The sequence below is a fragment of the Actinia tenebrosa genome, unplaced genomic scaffold, assembly GCF_029948245.1.
Source record: "Actinia tenebrosa isolate PJP-AT-01 unplaced genomic scaffold, QUT_ActTen_1.0 PGA_scaffold12__29_contigs__length_12842862, whole genome shotgun sequence".
NCBI lineage: Eukaryota > Metazoa > Cnidaria > Anthozoa > Actiniaria > Actiniidae > Actinia > Actinia tenebrosa.
Genome location: NW_028292572.1, coordinates 5,840,372 through 5,863,826, shown reverse-complemented (window position 1 = coordinate 5,863,826; position 23,455 = coordinate 5,840,372). Strand labels below are relative to the sequence as shown.

Below are 23,455 nucleotides of genomic sequence, written 5' to 3'. Positions count from 1 at the left end.
GTTGTGCGGCCGGAGGTCGTAGGTTCAAGCCTCGGCGACCGGACCAACACTCAGGGTCTTAAAATAACTGAGGAGAAAGTGCTGCCTTTGTAATTACATCTGCAAATGGTTAGACTTTCAAGTGGATCGGATATCCACTTTAAATGGCGGTCCCATCTCTCTCATCATTACTAACCAATATCGGAGGGACGTAAAAGAACCACTAAGGACGTAAAGAAACCCAATGGCAGTGACCATTCTCAGTGTCTACACCTCATACTAACCACCTCATGGTTGTAGGCGCCATTGAATACGTACATATGAAGGGCGCTATATGAATCTCAAATCATCGTCATTTTGTAATAATTATCAGTTAACTCACTAAATAAGCCTGGTTTTTTTCGTAGTCTTTAAATACTTCTGGAGAAAACGAAGTCCTAAACAAACTAGTCGATATGATACACGATGAATTTGCTTTCGATGGTTACCTTGACGACGGCGTAGAAGATGTCAATATGGGTAAGTTGTTCTTCACTTACCCAAAGGTGTCCCATGCATGACCCACGTGCAAATGTTACACACATAAAGCTTTTCTAGCATTTTTTGTACGCTGGATTACGAATGGAGAAGTTCAATAGGCCCTTTGCAGCTCAGTAATCACGTGCTGATTAATTCACTGAGAGCAAATGATTGAACATCTTGATTCCCATGGGCGAAATATACTGGAGAGCAATCAAACTTTCTACAACCTGTTTCGAGAGATCGTAATAAAACCGCATTTCGTAACACACTGATTACACATCGTTTCATTCAGTTCTTTACAAGTAGCTAAAAAGAATCACCAATTTAAAATAAGAACAACAATTTTGCTCTCCAGTATATACACGTGACCGTTAACTGCAAAAGGCCTATTCCTCCCTCATCCTTGGTCGATGGTTTTAAACCATTTCTCAGTTGTCCCAGCTTCCAACAATTCATGTTTGCTAGAGAGTGCATGGTACGTAATTTGAACCTGTTCATTGTTTGATAGGTGAATATGTGATGTCTCTATCTGGGATGAGCGAGGACATGTTCAAAGAGTCTGTCAGAGACCAGTACAGTGACTTGTACTGGGATGATGATTTACTTCAAGACATGTACATTCTGGTCAATAGGAAACTCACTTCACGAAGGTAAGTGTCCCCTTTGTGCGCGTTTGTGGACTAATTGTTCCTTGCAGGTCAAAAGGACGGAACACAATAACCTAATGTACTGTGGGCCTAATCCACTTTGGCGTAATGTTTTGCCCATTTCAGACCACGTGTCATTCTCTCGAGAATAGGTTTCTTTGTTTGAGTTGCATTCATATTCATGTGACTTTTCATGTATACAACCGTTAAACAAAGATATAATACTCTATTCAATGACAAATAGACTGAAATGGGAAAACAGTGGATTAGGTCTATTTAAGTTATCAGGGGTTTACTGCAAACTTTCCTAAAAGAGCTAGCCTGCGTAGCTCGGCTCTAGGGGGAGGGGAGGGGAGAGAAGGGGAAGAGGAGAAGAAGGGAGAGCCCTCTCTTCTTTCCCCTCTCCCCTCCCCTCCCCCTCCCCCCTCCCCTAGGGCCGAGCTACGCAGGCTATGAAAGAGCTGGATGAATTGATTGCATTTAAGAGGGAATGCGGATGTTCCCCAATGTCCAATTCCTGTCAATCTGGCATTTCATCTTTAGATTTTGCTAAAGTCCAGATGTTCATTTTATGTTTGCCATTTGTTAATCAGACCCACTCTTAGATTCTCCGAGAGCATTGCCAGTGATGTGAGTCGACCAGGCTCATCACTGTCCATGGATTCTAATCCCGACGCTAGTCACCTGTCCACCAGGTCTGTCTCACGTACCAGCAGTGAAAGGAGCTTCCTTGAGACTCGAGACTACGTGATGTCATCACTCGGAGAGCCAACTCAGTTCCTACCATTCAAGATGATTTGTCCTGAGATAACTAGGGATATTATTGAAGAATTAGGACCAGTGTTTGAAGATTATCAAAAGGAAATGGTAAGCTGGTCGCACTCGTTGGAAAATATCGTAACACTGGAAATCCCGCGGGGGTGGGGGGGGGGGGGGGGGGGAGGGATTTGACTGACTAAATTTATACCATGCCTGTATTTGGTTTTCAGAAAATCAAGTTAGCGCCCAGTATAAGTGAACTAATGGAGAAACTGGGAGCCAAGATTCTGGTAAGCGTTCTGGTCTACCACCCACCATATCACAAGTCGATTTCAGTGAAATGCACACAACACGACACGGCTACATCTTCAACCAATCATAGAGCGTTTTCACTCGCGTGAGAAGGCAGCCATAAACGATAGAAACTTTCTGCACAGTATTTGCATAAAAATATAGTTCAATTCCCGGAGGATAGAAACTGTTTTGTTTTTGTACCCCATAACGGCCGCTGTGAAGTTACGTGAAAACGCTCTATAGCTCACAAAATCAGTTCTCATACAATGAAAATACTCGCGGTACCCCCATATTTACGGCACGGCAAGTTCGCAACGTCATTGTAAAACTCATGTATATTTTATTTGTATCAGGAAATTGGCCAACAGTTAACTCTAGAGCGTAAGGCAAAAAAGAAAAACATCGCTTCGTTTAAGAAGATAGCAGATATTGATAATAAAAAAGGTAAACATCGTTGAAAACAACAGTAGCGTGACGTAGAGTACTGAGCTTATAGTCAGTCACTTTCACAGTTCCATGTGCCATCTTGAAAGATAGCCGTGCCTTTGCATCGAAGCGAGAAGAACGTTAAGTTTGCACACACAAAAAACCGTCCTTTTTTCACGAGGGTAGCACTTAATAGCCAGTGGGTAACAAACCTGTGGCCCTCATTCCGTGATCGAATTGGAATTTAGGAGTTGATTTTTGGGGAGGGAAGAAAACCGGAGAACCCGGAAAGTCCTCGAAGCACAGGAAGAACCAACAAACAACTCTACTCATATACAACACCGAACCCGGCGGGACTCGAACTCTGGTCGCATTGATGAGAGGCGAGCGCTCACACCGCTACACCACCCATGCTTCCCAAAATGATAGAGATATTTAAATAATTGTCCATGGTGTTAAAAAAAGGTCTCTATCAGTGCAAGCTCACCGTTCATCTCACTTCGATGCAAAGGCACTGCTACCTTTCAAGATGGCGCAGGGAACTGTGAAGGGACTATTGACTTAAGTTAACTGACCTTGATGTTCTATGCTTTAGATGTGAAAGATCTGGCCAGTAAACTGTTACAAGAAATCGAAGAAAGCGACAAAAAAATCATATATTTGAAATATATCCAGAGACGACTCAGGGTAAGAAATGCTATTTTCTAGATTATACTAGAGTTTTCAAAAGCAAACATACGCTCTTTTTCGCATTGTAAATATATGAACGTAGTACAACTCTATAGTTCCTGCGTCGTCTTGGAAGATAGCCGTGTCTTTCCTTCGAGAGCGAGACGAACGGTAAGCTTGCAGTCATTGAGATTAACACCTTGGACAATTATTCACATGTCTCTATCATTGCAAGGTCGCCGTTCGTCTCGCTTCGAAGCAAAGGCACGGCTACCTTTCAAGATGGCGGAGGGAACTGTGAAAGGGACTAAATTATCATTGATCATATAAGAACAAGCGTAATAGGTAATAGTGCATCCACACGGCTTACCGCCTCATCTCTCATATCTTTGATCATGTTTATTTGCTCGATATTTGCACTAGGATAGACCAGTTTGGAATCCAAATTACCGCTGTGTTCCTTGATTACAGACTCATTTGCACAGGGTAGCCTCGTATCAGTGTCTAAATATTCACAATAACCAACGTTAAAGTAAAGAATGCACAACTTCAACAATACAAACACTTGGAAACTCGACGGACCTTGACCGGAACACGTGAATATTCTGCACAAACTCGAGGCTAACCCTGTGCAAATGAGTCTGTAATCAAGAAACACAGCGGTAATTTGGAATTCGAAACTGGTCAATTGGTTCGCCTGATCTCACGACAGCATAGTGTGCCGCGTAACACATTACGTTTGCATGTAATACGAAAGAAATGACCGTAATTAATTCTCGCTATTAAATAATTTATATTATAATGTATCGCGCACCACAGTCAACCCATGTATTTATTTATTTATTCATTTTTTCCATAGAACATCTATGCAGAACGATTTGGTTTGGATCATTCTTTGCTTTATTCCTTCGTCAGCAGGTAATACTCTTGTTTTCTCCTGTTCATTTCTCCAGGGATTTTTACTTTTCTTCTCCCTCCTCCCTCCACAAAATTCGATTGATATCACTTTTTTTGTACTTTTAGCTATGGTATTGAGAACGTGTCTCTAGAGCCCAAGAGACAAAACAACCTCTTGAGTTTCTCTCCGCTTTGGGACCAGCGAGGTAACCAGTCATCAGAAGCTCACGGTGAATCGATACGAGGTCCTGTGCTACAGTACGGCACCACCCAGGGTCTGTTCTCTTATCTGTTTGCAAGGTAAGAAACTCAAAACTCTTTCATTAAAAAAAAAACTTTCAAATTTTATGGAAGTCTGAAACTACCGCTGCGCTGATCTAAGACAGGGCAAGCCTGACTCACAGATTGGACCCTGAAACAACCTCTGGGCTGATCTAAGTCAGGGCATGGCTAACTCACACATCAAACCCTGAAACGATTTCAGGGCTGATCTAAGTCGGGGCACTGCTATCTTACAGATCGAGCCCTGAAACAACCTCTGGGCTGATCTAAGTCAGGGCATGGCTAACTCACAGATCAAACCCTGAAACGATTTCAGGGCTGAACTAAATCAGGACACTATACTCACTCACAGATCAAACCCTGTAATAACTTCTGGACTGACCTAAGTCAGGGCATGGCTAACTCACAGGTCAAACCCTGAAACAACCTCCGGGCTGATCTAAGTCAAGGCACGGCAAACTCACAGATCGAACCCTGAAACAACCTCTGGGCTGAACTATATCAGGACACTACTAACTCACAGATCAAACCCTGAAACAACCTCTGCCTGAACTAAATCAGGACACGGCTAACTCACGGCTAATGTAAGAAATATTTTCAGTTTTTCTGTTCAGGAGGCTTGGATGAACAACTCGAAGCACCCCTTCCATCTCTCCCCAGATTCTTGACGTGCAATGAAAATTACAGGTATTTTGTTGACTTTCAGGTACTCCATGAGCCAAGCCTTTGTACGATTCTTCCTGTACACCTTCCGTTATTGCGCATCACCCGACGAGTTGTTTGATTTCATCTGTGACAAGTGCAGAGCATCTTTGAGGTAGGTACTTTGATGTATTCAAGCTAGCGTTCATCATCATCACCTATCATCCTCCTCATCTTTATTCATAACCACTTGGTATAGACACGAGTGAAAAAAATCTGCGCATGCTCTGAATCCGTATGCAAATTAGTCAAAACATAAGTAAATTTGACTTTCAAACATGCCTGATAAATTGGACTTCACCAAATGCCAAAACTTAGTGTCCATGCTTGAAACTTAAGGCTAATTCTTTCATATTGTGTTTGTTAATACAGTATCTTGGTCTTACAAAAGCATACTCTCGAACTTTTTTGTATACTTGGAGAAAACAAGCATTTATTTTCTCACTCAAACTCTTTAAAATTCTTAGAAAACGTGCTGAAATGCACGCATGCGCAAACGTTTTTCTCTAGTGTCCTAGGTATAAGCTTACAGGGTTTTTCGAACTTGTATAAGTATTAGAATAAATTAATAGTAGTCTTTTCACTATGTGTGAAAAGATTATACCAAGGCAGGCAAGGCAGTCCAAAAAGCTACCCTTTGCTTTGACTCTTAAGGCTGATATTCATCTTTCTTCTTCGATTCCTATCGCTAGTTTTTGATGGCTGCAGTCTCATTTATATAGGTCTAGTCAGCTATTGATAGCCAGCTGAGCGGTGAGCTTTATTTCAACCAATCACAGCGCAGATTAGCTGTTTTGCCGACGGCCCTCATTCCCAGGCTACTGTAACCCAACTTTTGCGTATTTTTTGGGGGTTTTCTTCCTGTTGTTTTTTTTTTTTTTGACTAAAATATAATATACGTGCCTACAAGAAGCAGAAATATAGAAATGAAGAATAAAAACAATTTCACTTTAACACCACGTTTGCTTCATTGAGTACAAGCATCAAAAATGCTTAAAACAGGTAACTTTGTCCACTCATGCTTTGCACGCCGTATTCACCGCTCAGCTGGAGATCCTACAAGGATCCTAGAAAAGTTTTCTGAATGTAAAATGTTTACAAAAATGATTAAAAAACAATAAGCCCCTGGAGAGATTTGAAATCTCGACCCCTGGTTTACAAGACCAGTGCTCTAACCACTGAGCTACAGAGGCCTTGCTATTGTTGAATGTATATCCTAACTAGCTCTTTATCAGCTCTTTCGCACGGTTGTTGAATACTTTACTTATGCTTAATATTTCATGAGGAAAACACAATAGAAATCATGATCGATGTTCATTTGCATAAACTTTAACTTGGATTTTCTTGGGCAGATTCACTTTTATCTTGAAAATTTTAGTGACACACAAAGGAACTAACCTAGACGTTTGTTAAGCAATCTACAATATTCGTGTCTTTGTTGTATACGATATACAAACGCTCGGCTACGCCCTGAGCTTATAGAGCAGTTTTCGTATGACTGTGAAAAGCTCAGTGTCGTAAGCGTGACGTGCCGTGACCGTGATACTTTCTAGATTTTTAATTGGCTGATTTTTTCACGCGCAATATGATTGGTGTTGCATTGCCGTGATCTTGGCGTGACCGTGTCCGCGCCGTGCTTATGCCGTGTTCCGGGTATTTGATTGGATGGAGAGTAAATTCTCGTGCAATGTGATTTGTCTGGCAAATCCCTTGCTGTGTCACGACCGTGTTCGTGCCGTGAACTTTTCACAGTCATACGAAAACTGCACTATATCGTATACAACACGGCTACTCATACTGTATTTATTATATAGCGCTTGATTGCTAAATTTTATCAATACCTTTCTCCCTTTTCTTTTGAGTAGAGCTGAGACAGGATCCGACAAGACTTACAACCATCAACTTCAGATTCGTTATCGTGCACTTGATCTCCTGGCTGAATGGGTTGACTGCTGCTTTCAGTTTGACTTTAAGACAAATCCTGGGCTGCTGGAAAGTCTTTTCGCTTTTCTCGACAAAGAGGTTTGCAAAATTTTGGATTATTTTTTTGCTTCCCAATTTTTGGTTTCTCAATATTTTTTTTCAATATTAGCTTATGGTATGTTGATATGTTACTGGAGCTACTGACCGTCTTCCCAAAAGCGTCTCTCAGTACCCGTATGCCATATAAATGCCAAACACATCTCGCATCTTCCAAGAGTGAAAATAGTTCCCTTCACAGTTCCCTTCGCCATCTTGGAAGGTAACGGTGCCTGTGCATCGTAGCAAGAATGGCGGTGACCTTGCAATGATAGAGACATGCCAATAATGTTGTCAAAGGTGTTAAAAAGCTCTCTATCGTTGCAAGGTCACCGTTCCTCTCGCTTCCATGCAAAGGCACGGCTACCTTTCAAGATGGCGCAGGGAACTGTGAAGGGGAAGTTAACTGGTTTTTTGACAAATATGTATCATACATATAAAAGACTATAATACGAACATATATCGATTAGTAATATAATATTTCGCATATAATACGAACATATATCGATTAGTAATATAATATTTTGCGTATAACACGAACATATATCGATTAGTAATATAATATTTCTCATATAATACGAACATATATCGATTAGTAATATAATATTACGCATATAATACGAACATATATCGATTAGTAATATAATATTTCGCATATATCTATGTCCTCAGCTAATACCAGTGGACAAAACTGAACGTGGTAAAATGCTGGTGGAGCTGATAACAGAAAAACAGCGAAAAGACGAAGAAGAACACATCGAAGAGACGACGGACACCCTTGCTGTGTTACAGACAGACGACAACCAGGGTACGACTAGGATTATAAAACATAATAAGCAATTAGTCCTCGAGCCCGAATAGGCTATTGGCTCATAGACCATGAGGGCGAGAGGACTATTGTTTTAGTCAAATACAACAAGGTCAAATGTATAGATGCAAACAAGTCTTGAATTAGAGTGAAATTCAATTTTTTTTGGCTTTCATAGAAGGCACTTTTCGTTACTAGTAGGATATAACTTATAGCCTACTAGTAGCTCATCCAATCAGAACGCAGAATTGACGATAGGCCGCTAGTTGGATTTGACTAAGGACTATTAGCCATTACGAGGTTTGAGGATAAGACTGGTTCGAGTAGTTATTGCAGTGTATTGTGGGGTTGTTTACAGTGCGACGCGCCTAATCGTGGCCACATAGCTTACTTTTTTTACCATGCCGTTGGATCCTTTTTCGCCAAATGTTTCCATCAATTGAAAAGACTTTTAACGAAAGTGTCCAGTGTTAGTCAGCAAAGAGACCAAAATAAGTATCACCGAGGCTTATTCATAGCCATTTATTTAAGTTTTCATTGGAAAGAGGACTAAATTATCTTAAGTTTAGCGGTCACGCTGAGTGAGTTCTCGTGCAAATTCACAAATTTTCGCTGTCTGATAGGCTAACTAGTGAAAAAATAAGGTGGTTACGTTAAGGCGCGTCGCACTGTAAACAACCCCACAATACACTGCAATAACAATCCGACCCAGTTTTCCCTCTCTCTCGGAATACTTAATACGGGTATGTACTTCATGATTGAACTAGACATTAATTTCGCATTAATTTTGCAGGTTCGGTATCAGAGAAAGAGTCACCTAAAAAGGTAAACATTATGAGTAGCCCAAAAAGTTCGTTTTGCTCTCGTAACGGATCTTAACGTTTCTTACTGATATCAGATAAACGTAGTTCCTTTGGCATAAGCGACAGAAACATAGATACCGTCATGTTGGTGGGTAGATTCTGGTCCTCCAACATGGCGACGAGTATGTAGTCATGTGGTGATGAGTAGCCACACTAGTCGTAATCTAACAGCTATTACATATGGATTATAAATTGCCCTATTTCACTATGACGTCACATCAAAACAATCTATTGTTTAAACGCAAAGGACCATGGTCGTCGGAGGGGGTCAAATCGACGCAAATTCACCGAAAATTGTTCTAAAACCCGTATCAATCCACGAAGAGAAGTAGAATAGCCAGCAAACGCTCAGAATATTTTTAGTACATATTAACACACACTATATCTGAAAACCAGGCCATTTTAGATTAAACTGTTTCGCTAGGAGCAAATTTTGTTGAATTTTCTTTTGGATTTGGCGATTCTATCCCCCACATAAACAAGCAGTGACGTCATAGTGAAATAGGGCAATTGATAGTTTATCAGTTGTCCATCCCATGCAGTCAAATCTCTTTATTCCTTTATTTTTTTCAGTTCCCAATTAAACGCAAGAAGTCACCAGTGCAGTGTTTCAAGCGCGGCTCACCTCAAGCCACTTCTATCTACAAACCAACAGTATACCTTAAAGCCATGTCTGTTATTGATCATTCATCGAGAACCATAGCAGAACAACTGACTCTTATACAACAGGTCAGACTAACACTGATGTATATTAGAGGGCATACTATATATTCGTGAAAACGTAACTAACGAACAAAATTATACAAATTATTGCAAAGTTTCGTAGGTCTACGGTCTACTGAACTTACTAATTTGTGCAAATTTGTGCAATTTCCGATACAAAGTTTATTAACAAATTGAAACTGCGACCTCCCGCACAACAGTGAGATGCTCAACCGACTGCGTCTGCATGGGTCTGTGGTGTCTGTGGTCTGCGGTGTACATGCTTCTGCTAGACTATTTATATTAACACAAACCATCATTCTGAATCATAAAGTGTATTAACGAGACGTTCATTTTCTTGCTTCCTGACAGGATGTCTTTGCGCACGCACACTCCATCCACTTCCTCAATTCCCGTACTCTGGGGATAGGGGTGGGGAGACTTTCGCCGACCAAGGAAACCACTCAACTTGACAGCATGCTTGGGTTTAGTGCGGGCAGGCGAAGAAGTATCTCATCAGAAACTCTAAACACAGACAGTCCAAGTCCAAGGACGTCAGGAGAGAATAGCCTGTTTGTGTGTCAGGCTATCACGGATGGGTGTCTGGAAGGCTTGCTGATGCATGCACAAGACGTATCTATGTGGGTGGCGGTGGAGTTATGTAGTGCACCTTCTGTCAAGGTAGGGGTTTGCAAGACTCATGAAACAATAGATCTTTTTACAATAACTTACAAATTTCTCGCGCTGATTGTTTTTTTGTTTTTTTTTTCATCAATAAGAAGACAGACAGATAAAGCTGACTTCAACGAGCGCGCGCTCTTTCCGTTAGTTCTTTTGATCAGTAAAAATGAGAAGTTTTTATCGTTTTTGTCATCGTAAAAAACAAATAGTTTTATATGTCTCTGTCCTCTTATTGACGATAAATTTCGTCATCACATTGTCAAAGTAGTATGCGGATACCTCGGATGCCCCTCGTGGATCCACACTACTTTGATAATGTGATGACGCTATTTATCGTCAATAAGAGGACAGACAAATAAAAAACTGATGTCTATTTGTTAAATTTTGTAGTCGTTAAATTCCGTTGATTTCCTTGATTACACACCCATTTACTCAGGGTTTGTACATCGATCATCTATATTATGCACAAATTAAAAAATACAAAAAATTTGAAAACGATTCCACGGACCTTCACTGAAAGACGTGAATATATTTTACACAAAATGGAGGTCAACTGAGAGAGTTACTAAGTTTTCTTAACACCACCAACAACAACTGTTACTACAGATGACCCCGCCATGAGATATTCATTTGTTTAAGAGCATAGAAGTGAGGCTTCGTTCTGCCGGTTGTGGATTACCCCGATACAATGCTTGTTGTCTCATTTGCATCTCATTTGCATGTATCTATAATATCGGCTATTATTTACATGTCTCTCACATTGTAAGTGGCCGTCCTCGTTTCGATGCACAGGCAAGGCTACGTTTAAGATGGCGTAGGGAACTATTGTCAAAAAGGTTTATGTTCTGAATTTTAGAAAGAAAAATGATAATGTTAAGCCCCTAGAGAGATTTGAACTCTCGACCCCTGGTTTACAAGACCAGTGCTCTAACCACTGAGCTACAGAGGCTTCGATAATAATAATAATAATAATAATAATAATAATAATAATAATAATAATGACGATGACGATGGCGATGACGATGACGATGATAATGATGATGATAATAATAACTTCATTTTTATATGACGCAAATTCGCACGTCCATATGATCCGTATATGATCTGTATATATCATATATTCTTCGGTATGAGCTACCTTGCAGACAGTTAACTTTTTCTATCGATGCTGTGATGCTGCAAACGGGTCCCAGAGGTGTTCTGAATTCTTTTCAATAGAAATTCTACGTTGTGATGCAAAGGTTTTCCATTTCAAACCATGTGTCATTCCCAAGAATACCAATTATCTGTTTAATGGTTAAGCACGTTCAAACAAAATATCGTATTTTTCAGGTAATGACACATGGACTAAAATAGAAAAACGAATAGGCCGTTTGCATTTTGTGAAGTCCAATTTATCAGGCACGTTTGAAAGTCAAATTTACTTATGTTTTGACTAATTTGCATACGGATTCAGAGCATGCGCAAACGTTTTTCACTCGTGTCACCACAACCAAGATGCTTCGCAACGTTTCTTTCTCATTCAAATTTGTATTTCCTTGAGAGAATGGTATGACAATTGGTGCTAAAAACCGAGCAAAAGAAAGTGTGCAAGGGATTCTGGTAGCTGTAGTTAATTACGCCTGAATGCAAGTGACCTACTGGGTCTCATTTGTTTTTTTAAAAATAAGAACGAAAGCCCCTGGAGAGATTCGAACTCTCGACCCCTGGTTTACAAGACCAGTGCTCTAACCACTGAGCTACAGAGGCTTCGATGGTTTGAATGTGTCAAGCCGACTATTTGTCAGCTATTTCGCATATAATGTCGTACATGACTTCATAAGAACCAAGAAGGTACACCACAATAGCTAGCTATATTTTGCTCATGCAATCACAATGCTTGAAGATTGCGGGATTGCAATATGATCGATTGCGTAGGAGTAAAAAAACTGTCAATGTCGTTTGGCTAAGAAAAACGTCAAGGAAAAGCGTTTCTTGCAATCAAAGTAATAAAGTAAGCAACACCAAAGAACTTTACTGTTCAATGTTGCTTGATTTGCTCGATTGTTGCGCAATTAGGCCCTTTAGCTTGAGCGTATTGTATCTCCCATTTAGTTGTCCAACAGTTATGCTTGAGAAGACACATGAATATGGATATGACTGAAACAAAGAATCTTATTCTCAAGAGAATGATTCGTAGTCTGAAATGGGAAAAGCATACGCCCTGTTCATTGCATGCGCATAACCGATCTGGCATTGCGTACTCCCTGGAATCCTGGAAAATACTTCATCTTGCATCTTCTTCCTGGCTATGCCATGTAGCCGTAAACAAGCTAATCATCGTCGTCTTATTTGTGTTTAGAACCAATTAGTGCTTATCCAGAAGTACATCAGCGTTGCCAAGTACTGCGCTGAGATGAGAAATTTCGCTACCAGTGTCCAAGTAGTGGATGCTCTTGAAATGTTTGTGATTCGACAACTACCGGTGAGCATATAGCAAACTATAGAGCAGTTTTCGTATGACTGTAAAAAGCTCAGTGTCGTAAGCGTGACGTGCCGTGACCGTGATACTTTCTAGAATTCTAAATGGCTGATTTTTTTCACGCGCAATATGATTGGTCTAAAAGTGCCGTGATCTTGGCGTGACCGTGTCCGCGCCGCGTTTATGCCGTGTTTCGGGTATTTGATTGGATGGAGAGTAAATTCTCGTGCAATGTGATTGGTCTGGCGTATCCCTTGCTATGTCACGACCGTGTTCGTGCCGTGAACTTTTCACAGTCATACGAAAACTGCACTAGACCCCTTGCACCGAGTACCTAGAGAAATCGTTCTGGGGGACATAACGATGGATTTTTTTTGCATAAGAAAAGACGGGCTATTATTTTGTCCCCATGAACAATTCCTCTAGGAATTCAATGCACGCGTTCTGTAATGTGATACGAATATCAACCACACAAACCTAATGTAGTCCAAGTACGTATACCATCACATGTACCAATCTACATTTACGAAATGCCACAGCTTTTATGGGTGAATGAAAGCTTTGATAACGTACGTCGTAACGTACGCCCCCTCCACGTTTCCGCAGTCGCTGGTAATAATATCCGTGTGTTGTGACCAAAAGTTCCAACAATTTTCAAAAGGCATTTCTATTTCTTCATTTCAATTTTCTAATGATTAACATCCATTTAGAATGTATTACAGAATGGTTTACACAGTCACCAAACCATCGAGTCTCATGCATTATTCTCATTTCTATTTCTCAAGGTCTGGAAACAAGTCCCAAATAAGGTGATCCAAACGCTCGAAGAACTCAAGGCAATCAAGGTAAACTGATTCATTTTAAATCTATGATAACTGACAATCAAGAACATTGTCATGCTCTTCTCTATCTCTTTTTGTCTATTGCGTCTCTTCCTATTCTTCGATTGCACGTTACGTCATCGCGGCCATGTTGGTGCCATTTAACAAAAGATTTCTCATTAGCATCCATTGTAAACGGCACCACAATGGCCGCCATGTTTTTGTCTTTTGACTCTCTTGGGAATGCTTGCAATCCATCAATAAATAATGACGGCAAATTAACGGCCTTGATTTGCGAGTTGGGGTGATGTCAGGCTCTCAGCATGTCATAATCTGATATTTTACACATACAGTCAATGTCATTCAATCAAATTAAAAATTAGAAATCGGGAACATATTGATTTTTATTTTTGCAAGTCTTTGAACGCATGCACTCTTATACCGGAAGTTCAAGAAATCCTGGTCTCAAAAAATGGATTATGCCAGAGCCCTCGTTCTTCGCCGCAGGCCAGAAGAAACGCAGGGTCTGTGTAAATTGACGGGTGCTCAACCTGATGATAAACAGGAAGTGTGCCTTTTGAAAAAAAACGAGGGTACACCAATCCCGCATTCCTCTCTAGTTACTGTTGCTATTTCAGACAAGCGAGAATGTGTTTTTAATACGCAGTATGGAACAGGCACTGAAAATTGTAAATGCCTGTCTTAGAATCAATGCATTATATAAAGGTACATTAAGAAATCGATAACTACTCAGAAATCTTATGAATTCGAGCTTGTTGGTCGGACATTCTGTATTCCATTGGGAAAACTACCCATTGTTTGAGTGGGCACTTAAACATAGCCGGGATCGGTCTATTTTAGAAGATACTAAAGGAAAAAATAGCCTAGTTCAGTTTTAACCGGCGTTTCTAATGTTTTATCAACCAGGTTCTCTTGAAGACAGACAGCTCCTGGTTACTCAAGGACAACGCTTACCGCGAAAAGCCCACAATACCTTGCGCGCTGTTATTCCTCATGCACATCCAGCAGCTGGAGCTTGGTGGATTTACGCTGACTAATGGCATGTACAAGTGGACGAAAATGAGGTAAACTGACCTACATGCAACTGGTATTCGTATATTTTTATATTCAAAAAGCACTGAAAACAATGAACCCCTAGGGGTCGTAATAAAGGAAATATAATCCATTTATTACTCTTTTAGGATCGATATCAGTGTGTGATAAAGCCGTGAATAAAAACCATGTCAGTGAAGTGATACGATATCACTTCACGGTGAACTGGAAATTGTAAAAAAAAAAATTATTTTATCGACCCTAAATGTGTAATAAACAAACTATCACATGCTTTGAAAGAGCCTAATATCTTTTTCAATCGTTTTCCACATATCACTTACTCGCTCGTTCGCAGACTCGCTCGTTCGCGACCTGATATGGAAACTCGTGAATAAAAACGATGTCAAGCTCTTATTAACATGTGATAATCTTTATTTATCGAATAGGCGTGCGCTTTACTTTGCAAGAGAATTGCGCTGATCAAGCCTGACGTCTGCTGTGCGCGCTCTTCATTAGATTGTAGTAGATATGAAATGGGGGTTCTGCGCCACGAGCCCCGTCGGGCTGCCCCTGGCCCGTAGGGGGAGGGGACGTTCTACATCATCGATCTCTGGAGCCGCTCCGGAGCCAGCGCATCGGCCTGTCCATCTGCTCCAGATTCGGCTCTGACTTCTTGTCCGAATATCTGGACAGCTCTTGTCTATTTTTAGAAAATCCCTCTACTGAAGCCATCTTCAAGATTATCCCCCTTTCTCCTGGTAGTTGGATAACATGTCATATCTATTTTAGAAGTTCGACTTTCAAAACTTCTCTGTGGGTATCTGGATAGGTCATATCTATTTTTAGCTCACTGCACTGTGTCAATTTTGGATTCGTTTTGAAACCTCTCCTCTGATAACTGAATAAATTGTTTGTATTTTTAGAACACCTCTTTTCTAAGATAGTACGATGGGTGAAATAGATAGTATAATATTTAAAAATATATGCATATATAAAAGAAATTTTAGCTCCACATTTTTATTTTTATTATTTTTATTATTATTATTATTTTATTATTGACGCGGCAGGCGCATCGAAGCTTTTCAGATCGGAACATTAGTTTCATCTAACTCATCTTGCTTTCTCACTTATACTATCATTCCGTAAATACAACTCCAAAAAGCGAATTTGGTACTCATTCAGCGTTTGGAGTATTCGAAATGATCAATCCACTCCTATCATTATCCCGCTATGATGTACTCTTTGAGTCAAGGATTCATTCCTGCGGTTTTTATTGATGTCTTAATCATTATTCATCGTTATTATATGTGTTTCAAACAATGGGATCAGGCACGCGCCATGATTTTTCTTTCTATAAGCTGATTCTAAATATCTGAATTTTGGCTCTTCATGTATATGTACATAACTAAACAAACTCAATGCACGACTCAATATCAACAAAAATGTTGTCTTGACTTTTTTTTCTCAAACAAATATATATATATATATATATATATATATATATATATAATATATATATATTAATTCGATACTTCAGTCACGATATTTTTTATGAGTGTTTGTCTTAATCAAACCATTTCTTTTGTTCGAAACCACAAGTGTTGATATTGAGTCGTGCATTGAGTTTGTTTAGTTATGTTAATAAAAAGTTTATAAAAAAATTCGGTGTTTCTTAAATCAAAATATCGAGAGACATGAAATAAGAGGACAAAAACCATATAGATATGTAATTCTAAGTACATAAATGTCAGTAATACTATAGCAGTCGCGGACCGATCAAAAACCGTCAGAACCGGTGATCTAAAAACAAAATAAAAAGCTCAGCAGCTTTTGAGCATGTCATGATCTCGATTTCTCAATGTTTGATGAAGAACAGTTTTAATTTCGATGGAAAAGATCTCGATGCGCGTTTCATCAGGTTGGGGGAAAAGTCCAAAATAAGAATTCAACGAGACTTTGCAAGCTTCGTTAAAACAACCACTGGTGTGTTACTAATTATACAAATCAAAGAGCAAACACGAAAACCTCCAAAAGACTTTGAAAACTTTTTGATGGATCTATACCGTAGTCATGATTACAAGACTCAGATACATTAATGAGAAAAGCAGTTCAGATTCCTTACGACATGAAGAGCCAAAATTCAGATATTTAGAATCAGCTTATAGAAAGAAAAATCATGGCGCGTGCCTGATCCCATTGTTTGAAACACATATAATAACGATGAATAATGATTAAGACATCAATAAAAACCGCAGGAATGAATCCTTGACTCAAAGAGTACATCATAGCGGGATAATGATAGGAGTGGATTGATCATTTCGAATACTCCAAACGCTGAATGAGTACCAAATTCGCTTTTTGGAGTTGTATTTACGGAATGATAGTATAAGTGAGAAAGCAAGATGAGTTAGATGAAACTAATGTTCCGATCTGAAAAGCTTCGATGCGCCTGCCGCGTCAATAATAAAATAATAATAATAATAAAAATAATAAAAATAAAAATGTGGAGCTAAAATTTCTTTTATATATGCATATATTTTTAAATATTATACTATCTATTTCACCCATCGTACTATCTTAGAAAAGAGGTGTTCTAAAAATACAAACAATTTATTCAGTTATCAGAGGAGAGGTTTCAAAACGAATCCAAAATTGACACAGTGCAGTGAGCTAAAAATAGATATGACCTATCCAGATACCCACAGAGAAGTTTTGAAAGTCGAACTTCTAAAATAGATATGACATGTTATCCAACTACCAGGAGAAAGGGGGATAATCTTGAAGATGGCTTCAGTAGAGGGATTTTCTAAAAATAGACAAGAGCTGTCCAGATATTCGGACAAGAAGTCAGAGCCGAATCTGGAGCAGATGGACAGGCCGATGCGCTGGCTCCGGAGCGGCTCCAGAGATCGATGATGTAGAACGTCCCCTCCCCCTACGGGCCAGGGGCAGCCCGACGGGGCCCGTGGCGCAGAACCCCCATTTCATATCTACTGATTGTCACTTCCTACAACCGTAATATATTTTGGGGATAATTGTAAAGCTAAAGCAAAATACAGATAATAGTGGAAACACTATATATTGAGATAAGGGGGGAGGTGTGTAATGGGCGTCTTGATTCGTACCATTGCACTTGCCAGTTGAGCCACATCAGTTGGTCTTATAGAATAGAATATGATACAACAGCCATGTCACTTGTGCACAGCGCTCCTTTATGCCCACAGCCAACATGCATCCAGCCGTTGATATCAGTCAGAGACCAGGCCAGTCTTCCGCGGAACAATGTCATTTGCCGCTGCGATGCGAAAATAAAAGTCATGCTACATACCTTTCTCTTCTCCCTCTCGTAAAGGATCCTAGAAAAGCTTCCTGGACCCCAAAAGTTCACAAAAACGATAAAAAATATAAGTCCCTGGAGAGATTTGAACTTTCGACCCCTGGTTTACGAGACCAGTGCTCTAACCACTGAGCTACAGAGGCCTCGTTGTTATTAGTATTTATCCAAACTAGCAGTTTAAGAGCTTGTCCGCACAGTTGTTGAATACTCTACCTTATCTAGATAACAAAATGCTCGGGCACAGGCATTTGAGTTGCAAAGCCGAAATATTTTTATCTTTCGTAAATGATGACTTGCATGCATCCACAAAATAATCAATCACTGAAATGACAAAGTCATGGCAGCCATGTTGGTGGTATTTACAATCGAGGTTAATGAGAAATCCAGTTAATTACCACCAACATGGCGATAATGACTTATCATGCAAACTTAGAATAAATGTTGATTAAAACTTATTTTTATCTTCATGCAGGTCCATAGCACGTTTAGTCGACCAGATTCGCCTGTTCAAGCAAATGCGATACGCCTTTGAATCGAACGAGGCGCTCAAAGATCGTCTACGCATGCGCATCCAGGAATGCAGGGAAGAGAACCTCCATGCTCTTGCTGCCGAGAATGCTACTAACTTCCATCTGACCTCGTCTCAAAGCTCAAGGAAATTCCAGGAGGCATTTAAGAAAATGAAAGCCACGTTTGGCAATGGATAAAGGACTGTAAGGGAGAAATGTCGATACCTGAAGCTCATTCCTCTCTCCGGAATCTCGTACCAAAAGCTTGCGTTTCTTCTAGCCTGCGAAGAACGGGGTCTCTGGCATAATCCGTTTTTTTGAGACCAGGATTTCTTGGACTTCCGGTAAAAGAGCGCATGCGTTCAAAGACTTGCCAAAAATAAATATAAATTTCCCCGATTTCTAATGTTTATTTTGGTCGAAAGTAAATACAGAACTCTGTTTTGATGCATGAATTTCATTGATTATATTTCACTTTCTGGAAATTTCGCATGCGCCAAAAAAAATGGATTATGCCAGAGCTTTTGTTATATGCCGCAGGCCAGACGAAACGCAGGCTCTGGATACGAGATTTCTCTCCCCGTAGATAGAGTATAGTGAAAAGCCGGGACATATGTCAAGGAGTCCAGCTGATCACTTGTCTGAGGTACTGCCGAAGAAAATTGTTAAAGAAGAAAAAAGATTACAACACTCGAAAATTCCAGAACACGCAACAGCATTGACATGAAACACTGAAATGGCTTCCCAATATTTTTTATGTGCTTCATCCAATCACAATGCGTAGATATTTGATTACGGTTAGTCTGCGTCAGACGACTACGTATTTGCCGTATCTTTTGCTATTTAGAAAAAACGTGCTACACATCCTACTTGCATACGGATTTTGTCTTCGCCACTTTCTATCATTGCGTAGGGAAATAACAAGACTGATATGAATCATATTAATATATTATTCACTGTAAAAAAAAAAAAAACAAAAAAAAACACAATACAATACTATGGGGACCTTTGATGTAAATATTTAGTACATATATCTAGACATTGTCAATTCATTATTCAAACATCGGTATTTGTAAATGTAAAGAATATGAAAATAAACAATTTATGTTTATAAACACTGATGGATGTATCGATGGTTTTCACAGTCGCCATGTTGGATGAATTTAACAATAGATTCTTCATTAGTCGGCCTTTGTTATATCATCCAACATGGCTGTCGTGTCTTTTCATTTTCTTGGGAATGATTGAAAGCCAGCAATTGTGATTCTTCTATTAACGGTCAATGTCTTGCTGGGCTAGGGCTTCTTTTCGTCTTTTTTATCCTTTCTCCTCCTTTCCTTAATTTCCTTTCCTTTCTTTTCTTTTTCTTTATCCTAATATATATTACTTTGTCGTTCATTCCTTTCTGGCTTAACAACTGGGCTTACAAAACTAATTAAGACTGCATCTTCTAAGTAGCGTTAGTACTCTTGAATCTCACCAGTGAAAGTATTACTCACGCAGCTTGTAAAGTGAAGACCGCAAACCAATTACCAATAGCCGGCTTGCTGAATTGAGCAGCTGTTAAGGAGAGTTATTTTCAATTACTTTGTTTTGCTCATCTTCATCTTTCTACTCAGATGATATAAATTCAAATGAATCAACTTTTTATTCATGAATCTCACTTTAATATTCCGAAATGTCTTTGAATCTATTTTGGAAAGCTAATTCATTTTATTATGATAGTGAAGAGGCTGTTTAATTTTTTTTGTTTGGTTTGATGATGATTACTGAGGGGAAAAGAAGAGTAGGAAGAAAGAAGTAGTCGGGAAAAAAGACGTACAGTGAGAGAGACCTGAGAAAGAAAGAAAAATAACGAGAGATATAGAAAAAAAGACGACAAAAGGCAAAAAAAAATTCGTACGCCTCTGAGTTTCCGCTACCCTCCACTCCCCACCCCACCCCCTCCTAAAATACGATGTTCTTCTTGATATCAAAACCCCTAACCGTAGTGAAGCAAAAACCATATGCGTTCAGCAGGTTACACATATTGTCAGCCACAACGCAGCGAGAAACTAAATCCTACCGAAATCAATTGAAAGGAAGAAACTGCTCTACTTATTTGCACGGTTAGAGTTTAAATATTAACTTTTGAGGGGCCAGGTGAACACGTGTGATGGACCAATAGGAAGCCGTGTTTACCTCTACGTCACACAGGGAAAGAAAGGCTGTCCTGTGGAGTGTTTTACTTAGATACGAAACCGTGCAAAAAGAACAACACTTTTGCCTCAAAAGCATCGTGATGTAATGCGTTTTTGACTACGAGAAGGTTGTTTAAGCCGAACAGGAAGTCTCGACAGCCAAGTAATCTGTTTTCGAGACTCCTTGAGGCTTGCTGTTTTGGTTTTTTTTGACAGATAAGTTCGAGTTTCATGAAGCTGCCCGCATTCGGCTTAGCTGAAGCGGGTAGGTTCGAATCGAAGTTCAGCCAAGATAGGCTGCAAGTCTAGTGTTCTTATGGGAGGCATACACTCAAATCGAAGGCCTTCTTACGATGTGAATGGAGAAGGTAGGTAACACCTTCATGATCCCTTATCAAGCTCTTCCAAACTTGTTTTCCGTAGAGATAATTACTCTTCATATTTGAACTTCCAGTTGACTTCGACCACTTTCAAATTCTCCGTGCCATCGGCAAAGGTGCATTTGGGAAGGTAAACAACCTATTTTCTACTCTTTTCCTCCGTTAAAATGTGAATATAAACCCTAAAGAAGGTATTGTATTGATCGTTTTAGGTATGTATTGTACAGAAGAAGGACACAAAGGCCATGTACGCCATGAAGTACATGAATAAATACGCTTGCCTGAAGAAAGATGCTGTGCGTAATGTCCTCCGTGAACTTGATATCCTTCAACAAATCGAACATCCTTTCATCGTAAATCTATGGTTTGCTTTCCAAGACGAAGAGGATATGTTTATGGTAGTAGATTTACTTCTTGGCGGAGATATTCGCTACCATCTTCAACAGGGAATGAAAGTAGACGAGAAAAGAGTTATACTCTATATATGTGAACTAGGCCTTGCTCTTGGATATCTCCGGAAAAAAAGAATTATTCACAGGTAAAAAAAAAACATATTCTACCAGAATAAAAATATTCCTGACTGTTTACTTTAAATTTAAATTCACCTCGAAAAAAATAAATTATGCTGAAGCTATTGCTATTTTCTTTACAGAGATGTAAAGCCTGACAATATTTTGCTAGACGAAAAAGGTAACACAATTTTCTTCCATATTCTTCCCTAAAATTCTTCATTTAGGTCTTATTTATGCTTTTTCTTAAAAAGATTTTTCTTAGATTATTTCCTAGAGATAAAATCCATTCGGGAAGGTTAATCGCAATCTATAAACACAATATTAAAAACACGGTTTTCAGATATTGTTGTGACTTCAAAATAGTCTTGATTAAGTTTTTATATGATTTTACTCCTAAACAGTTTTACATTATTAATATCCTTTAATTCAGATCTTTCCCTTTTTCGATTTTGACCAATTTCATGACATTTTAAGATATAAAATCATTTGCAATGTGGGATTAATAACACATCCCTATATCCTTCTTTTGTTTTTCATACCGGTAATTATAAGTAGCCGATAGGTATTAGTTACTTGAAAATCTTGAATATTAAATTTTCTAGGACAGGTTAATTTTTCCGGTTTTTTTAATTATTTTTTCATTTTGCTTAGTCTAGTAAAGTATATCGCTATCTAAATATTTTTACCTTAAGATAGTGACATGAAAAATCTATGGAGGAATCAAAAAAGCCTGTAATATATTTAATTATGCATTTTTGTAAATTGTTTTTTATATACTTATGTATAACTTGATACTACGTATAAATGGCAGAACCAAACAAAACCATTGAGTTACGATAAATACATATTTTTAGTCAATATTTCAAAAGTATATTAGTATGAATGATATGACATACATTTTATTATGTTATTGTGGATGTTATATTGCATTAATTGTTAATGAAGGTTCAGTAATTATGGTCGTTCGTTTTGACCGTACCCTAGTTATGCTTATCAATCCATGACAACAGTGTAAATAAATGTAGACACCCTTAGGGCATTTTCGAAAAAAAATCCTATTGTTTCAGTTTTACTCAGTCTGACTTCTAGCTCAGCTGGTAGAGCATTGCGTGGGTTTGATTCCCAGCGAGGTCAGAAATTAATTTTTCCAAATTTAATTCCAAGGGTCTTTCGCCCGGAATAACCTCATTCCCAAGCACCATAACTTATCTATATTTCTATATCTTATTGTTACATAGTTAATCATTGATGATTTTGTTACTCCCTTGGTAATTCAAACAATGTCTGCATGTTCCAAGCCGTTAGACACAACAGACTATAGAGCATTGCATAACAATAGACCATTTTTATCTAGTGGATGAGCATAGAAAAAAGTTATTGTGACTGTGTCTGAATATCAAATGATCATCAATCATCTTGCATAGTCTGCTCACAAACATTTCATGAAATTAATTTCTGGGATTTAGCTCTCGAAAGCTCCTCAAAGATTTAAGGCTGAAGACCTAATTTATGCTGCTTGATGTGGGATGATAATCTAGCACTGAGCATGCCCACATGCATAAATAACTTTACTTTTGGATAGATTCATACTGAAACAATCATGGAGAGATGCTGCTTGAAGTAAAATAAAAAATGAATTTCCAAACTAGATTGTCAGTGTGTAGTTGCAGTTTCAGAAATTTCAAAAAAAAATTCTACTAAGGTTCGTTTTCATGTCTTAAGATAAACAAAAGTAATATAAAACCATTGCATCTTGTGGGAGAGTCCTCATTTAAAAGTGGACATTGATAATAAAGTACATGGATCCACCTATACAAATTTTCGGAATCTTTTTCACTGGATTGAATATCAAAGCATTAGCCCTCTCAACTGACTCACTTATCAAGTCTTTTTTTTTGAAAAAAAAAAGCTATTAGAACTCAATCTGAATAACTATTAAGTCTAAAAATTAA

At 38.9% G+C, this 23,455-nt stretch overlaps 1 protein-coding gene, 4 non-coding genes and 1 pseudogene across 6 annotated transcripts in view; 2 read left to right on the top strand and 4 right to left on the bottom strand.

Moving 5' to 3' along the window:
* The window catches only part of LOC116304067 (uncharacterized), a 40,536-nt gene extending 21,111 nt beyond the window's left edge, over positions 1-19,425 (top strand). Inside the window, exons 9-26 of the mRNA XM_089027954.1 lie at positions 387-498; positions 1,010-1,151; positions 1,742-2,015; positions 2,138-2,197; positions 2,555-2,645; positions 3,223-3,314; positions 4,156-4,214; positions 4,320-4,493; positions 5,182-5,292; positions 7,043-7,199; positions 7,869-8,004; positions 8,798-8,829; positions 9,441-9,596; positions 9,942-10,250; positions 12,592-12,714; positions 13,497-13,556; positions 14,460-14,617; positions 18,395-19,425. Coding sequence (XP_088884080.1) covers positions 387-498; positions 1,010-1,151; positions 1,742-2,015; positions 2,138-2,197; positions 2,555-2,645; positions 3,223-3,314; positions 4,156-4,214; positions 4,320-4,493; positions 5,182-5,292; positions 7,043-7,199; positions 7,869-8,004; positions 8,798-8,829; positions 9,441-9,596; positions 9,942-10,250; positions 12,592-12,714; positions 13,497-13,556; positions 14,460-14,617; positions 18,395-18,629 — 2,481 coding nt within the window. The 3' untranslated portion in view covers positions 18,630-19,425. The remainder of the gene's footprint in view (positions 1-386; positions 499-1,009; positions 1,152-1,741; positions 2,016-2,137; positions 2,198-2,554; positions 2,646-3,222; positions 3,315-4,155; positions 4,215-4,319; positions 4,494-5,181; positions 5,293-7,042; positions 7,200-7,868; positions 8,005-8,797; positions 8,830-9,440; positions 9,597-9,941; positions 10,251-12,591; positions 12,715-13,496; positions 13,557-14,459; positions 14,618-18,394) is intronic.
* On the bottom strand, positions 6,298-6,370 carry Trnat-ugu (transfer RNA threonine (anticodon UGU)). The gene has a single exon. It is a non-coding gene; the product is annotated as a tRNA-Thr (tRNA).
* Positions 11,127-11,199, bottom strand: Trnat-ugu (transfer RNA threonine (anticodon UGU)). The gene has a single exon. It is a non-coding gene; the product is annotated as a tRNA-Thr (tRNA).
* Positions 11,927-11,999, bottom strand: Trnat-ugu (transfer RNA threonine (anticodon UGU)). Its single transcript has one exon. It is a non-coding gene; the product is annotated as a tRNA-Thr (tRNA).
* Trnat-ugu (transfer RNA threonine (anticodon UGU)) lies at positions 17,993-18,065 on the bottom strand. Its single transcript has one exon. It is a non-coding gene; the product is annotated as a tRNA-Thr (tRNA).
* A 1,211-nt stretch (positions 19,426-20,636) lies between the features above and the next one.
* Positions 20,637-23,455, top strand: part of LOC148912104 (serine/threonine-protein kinase 32B-like) — a 3,301-nt pseudogene continuing 482 nt past the window's right edge. The window contains exons 1-4 of the transcript XR_016119389.1: positions 20,637-20,979; positions 21,066-21,121; positions 21,204-21,529; positions 21,644-21,681. The product of XR_016119389.1 is annotated as a serine/threonine-protein kinase 32B-like (transcript). The remainder of the gene's footprint in view (positions 20,980-21,065; positions 21,122-21,203; positions 21,530-21,643; positions 21,682-23,455) is intronic.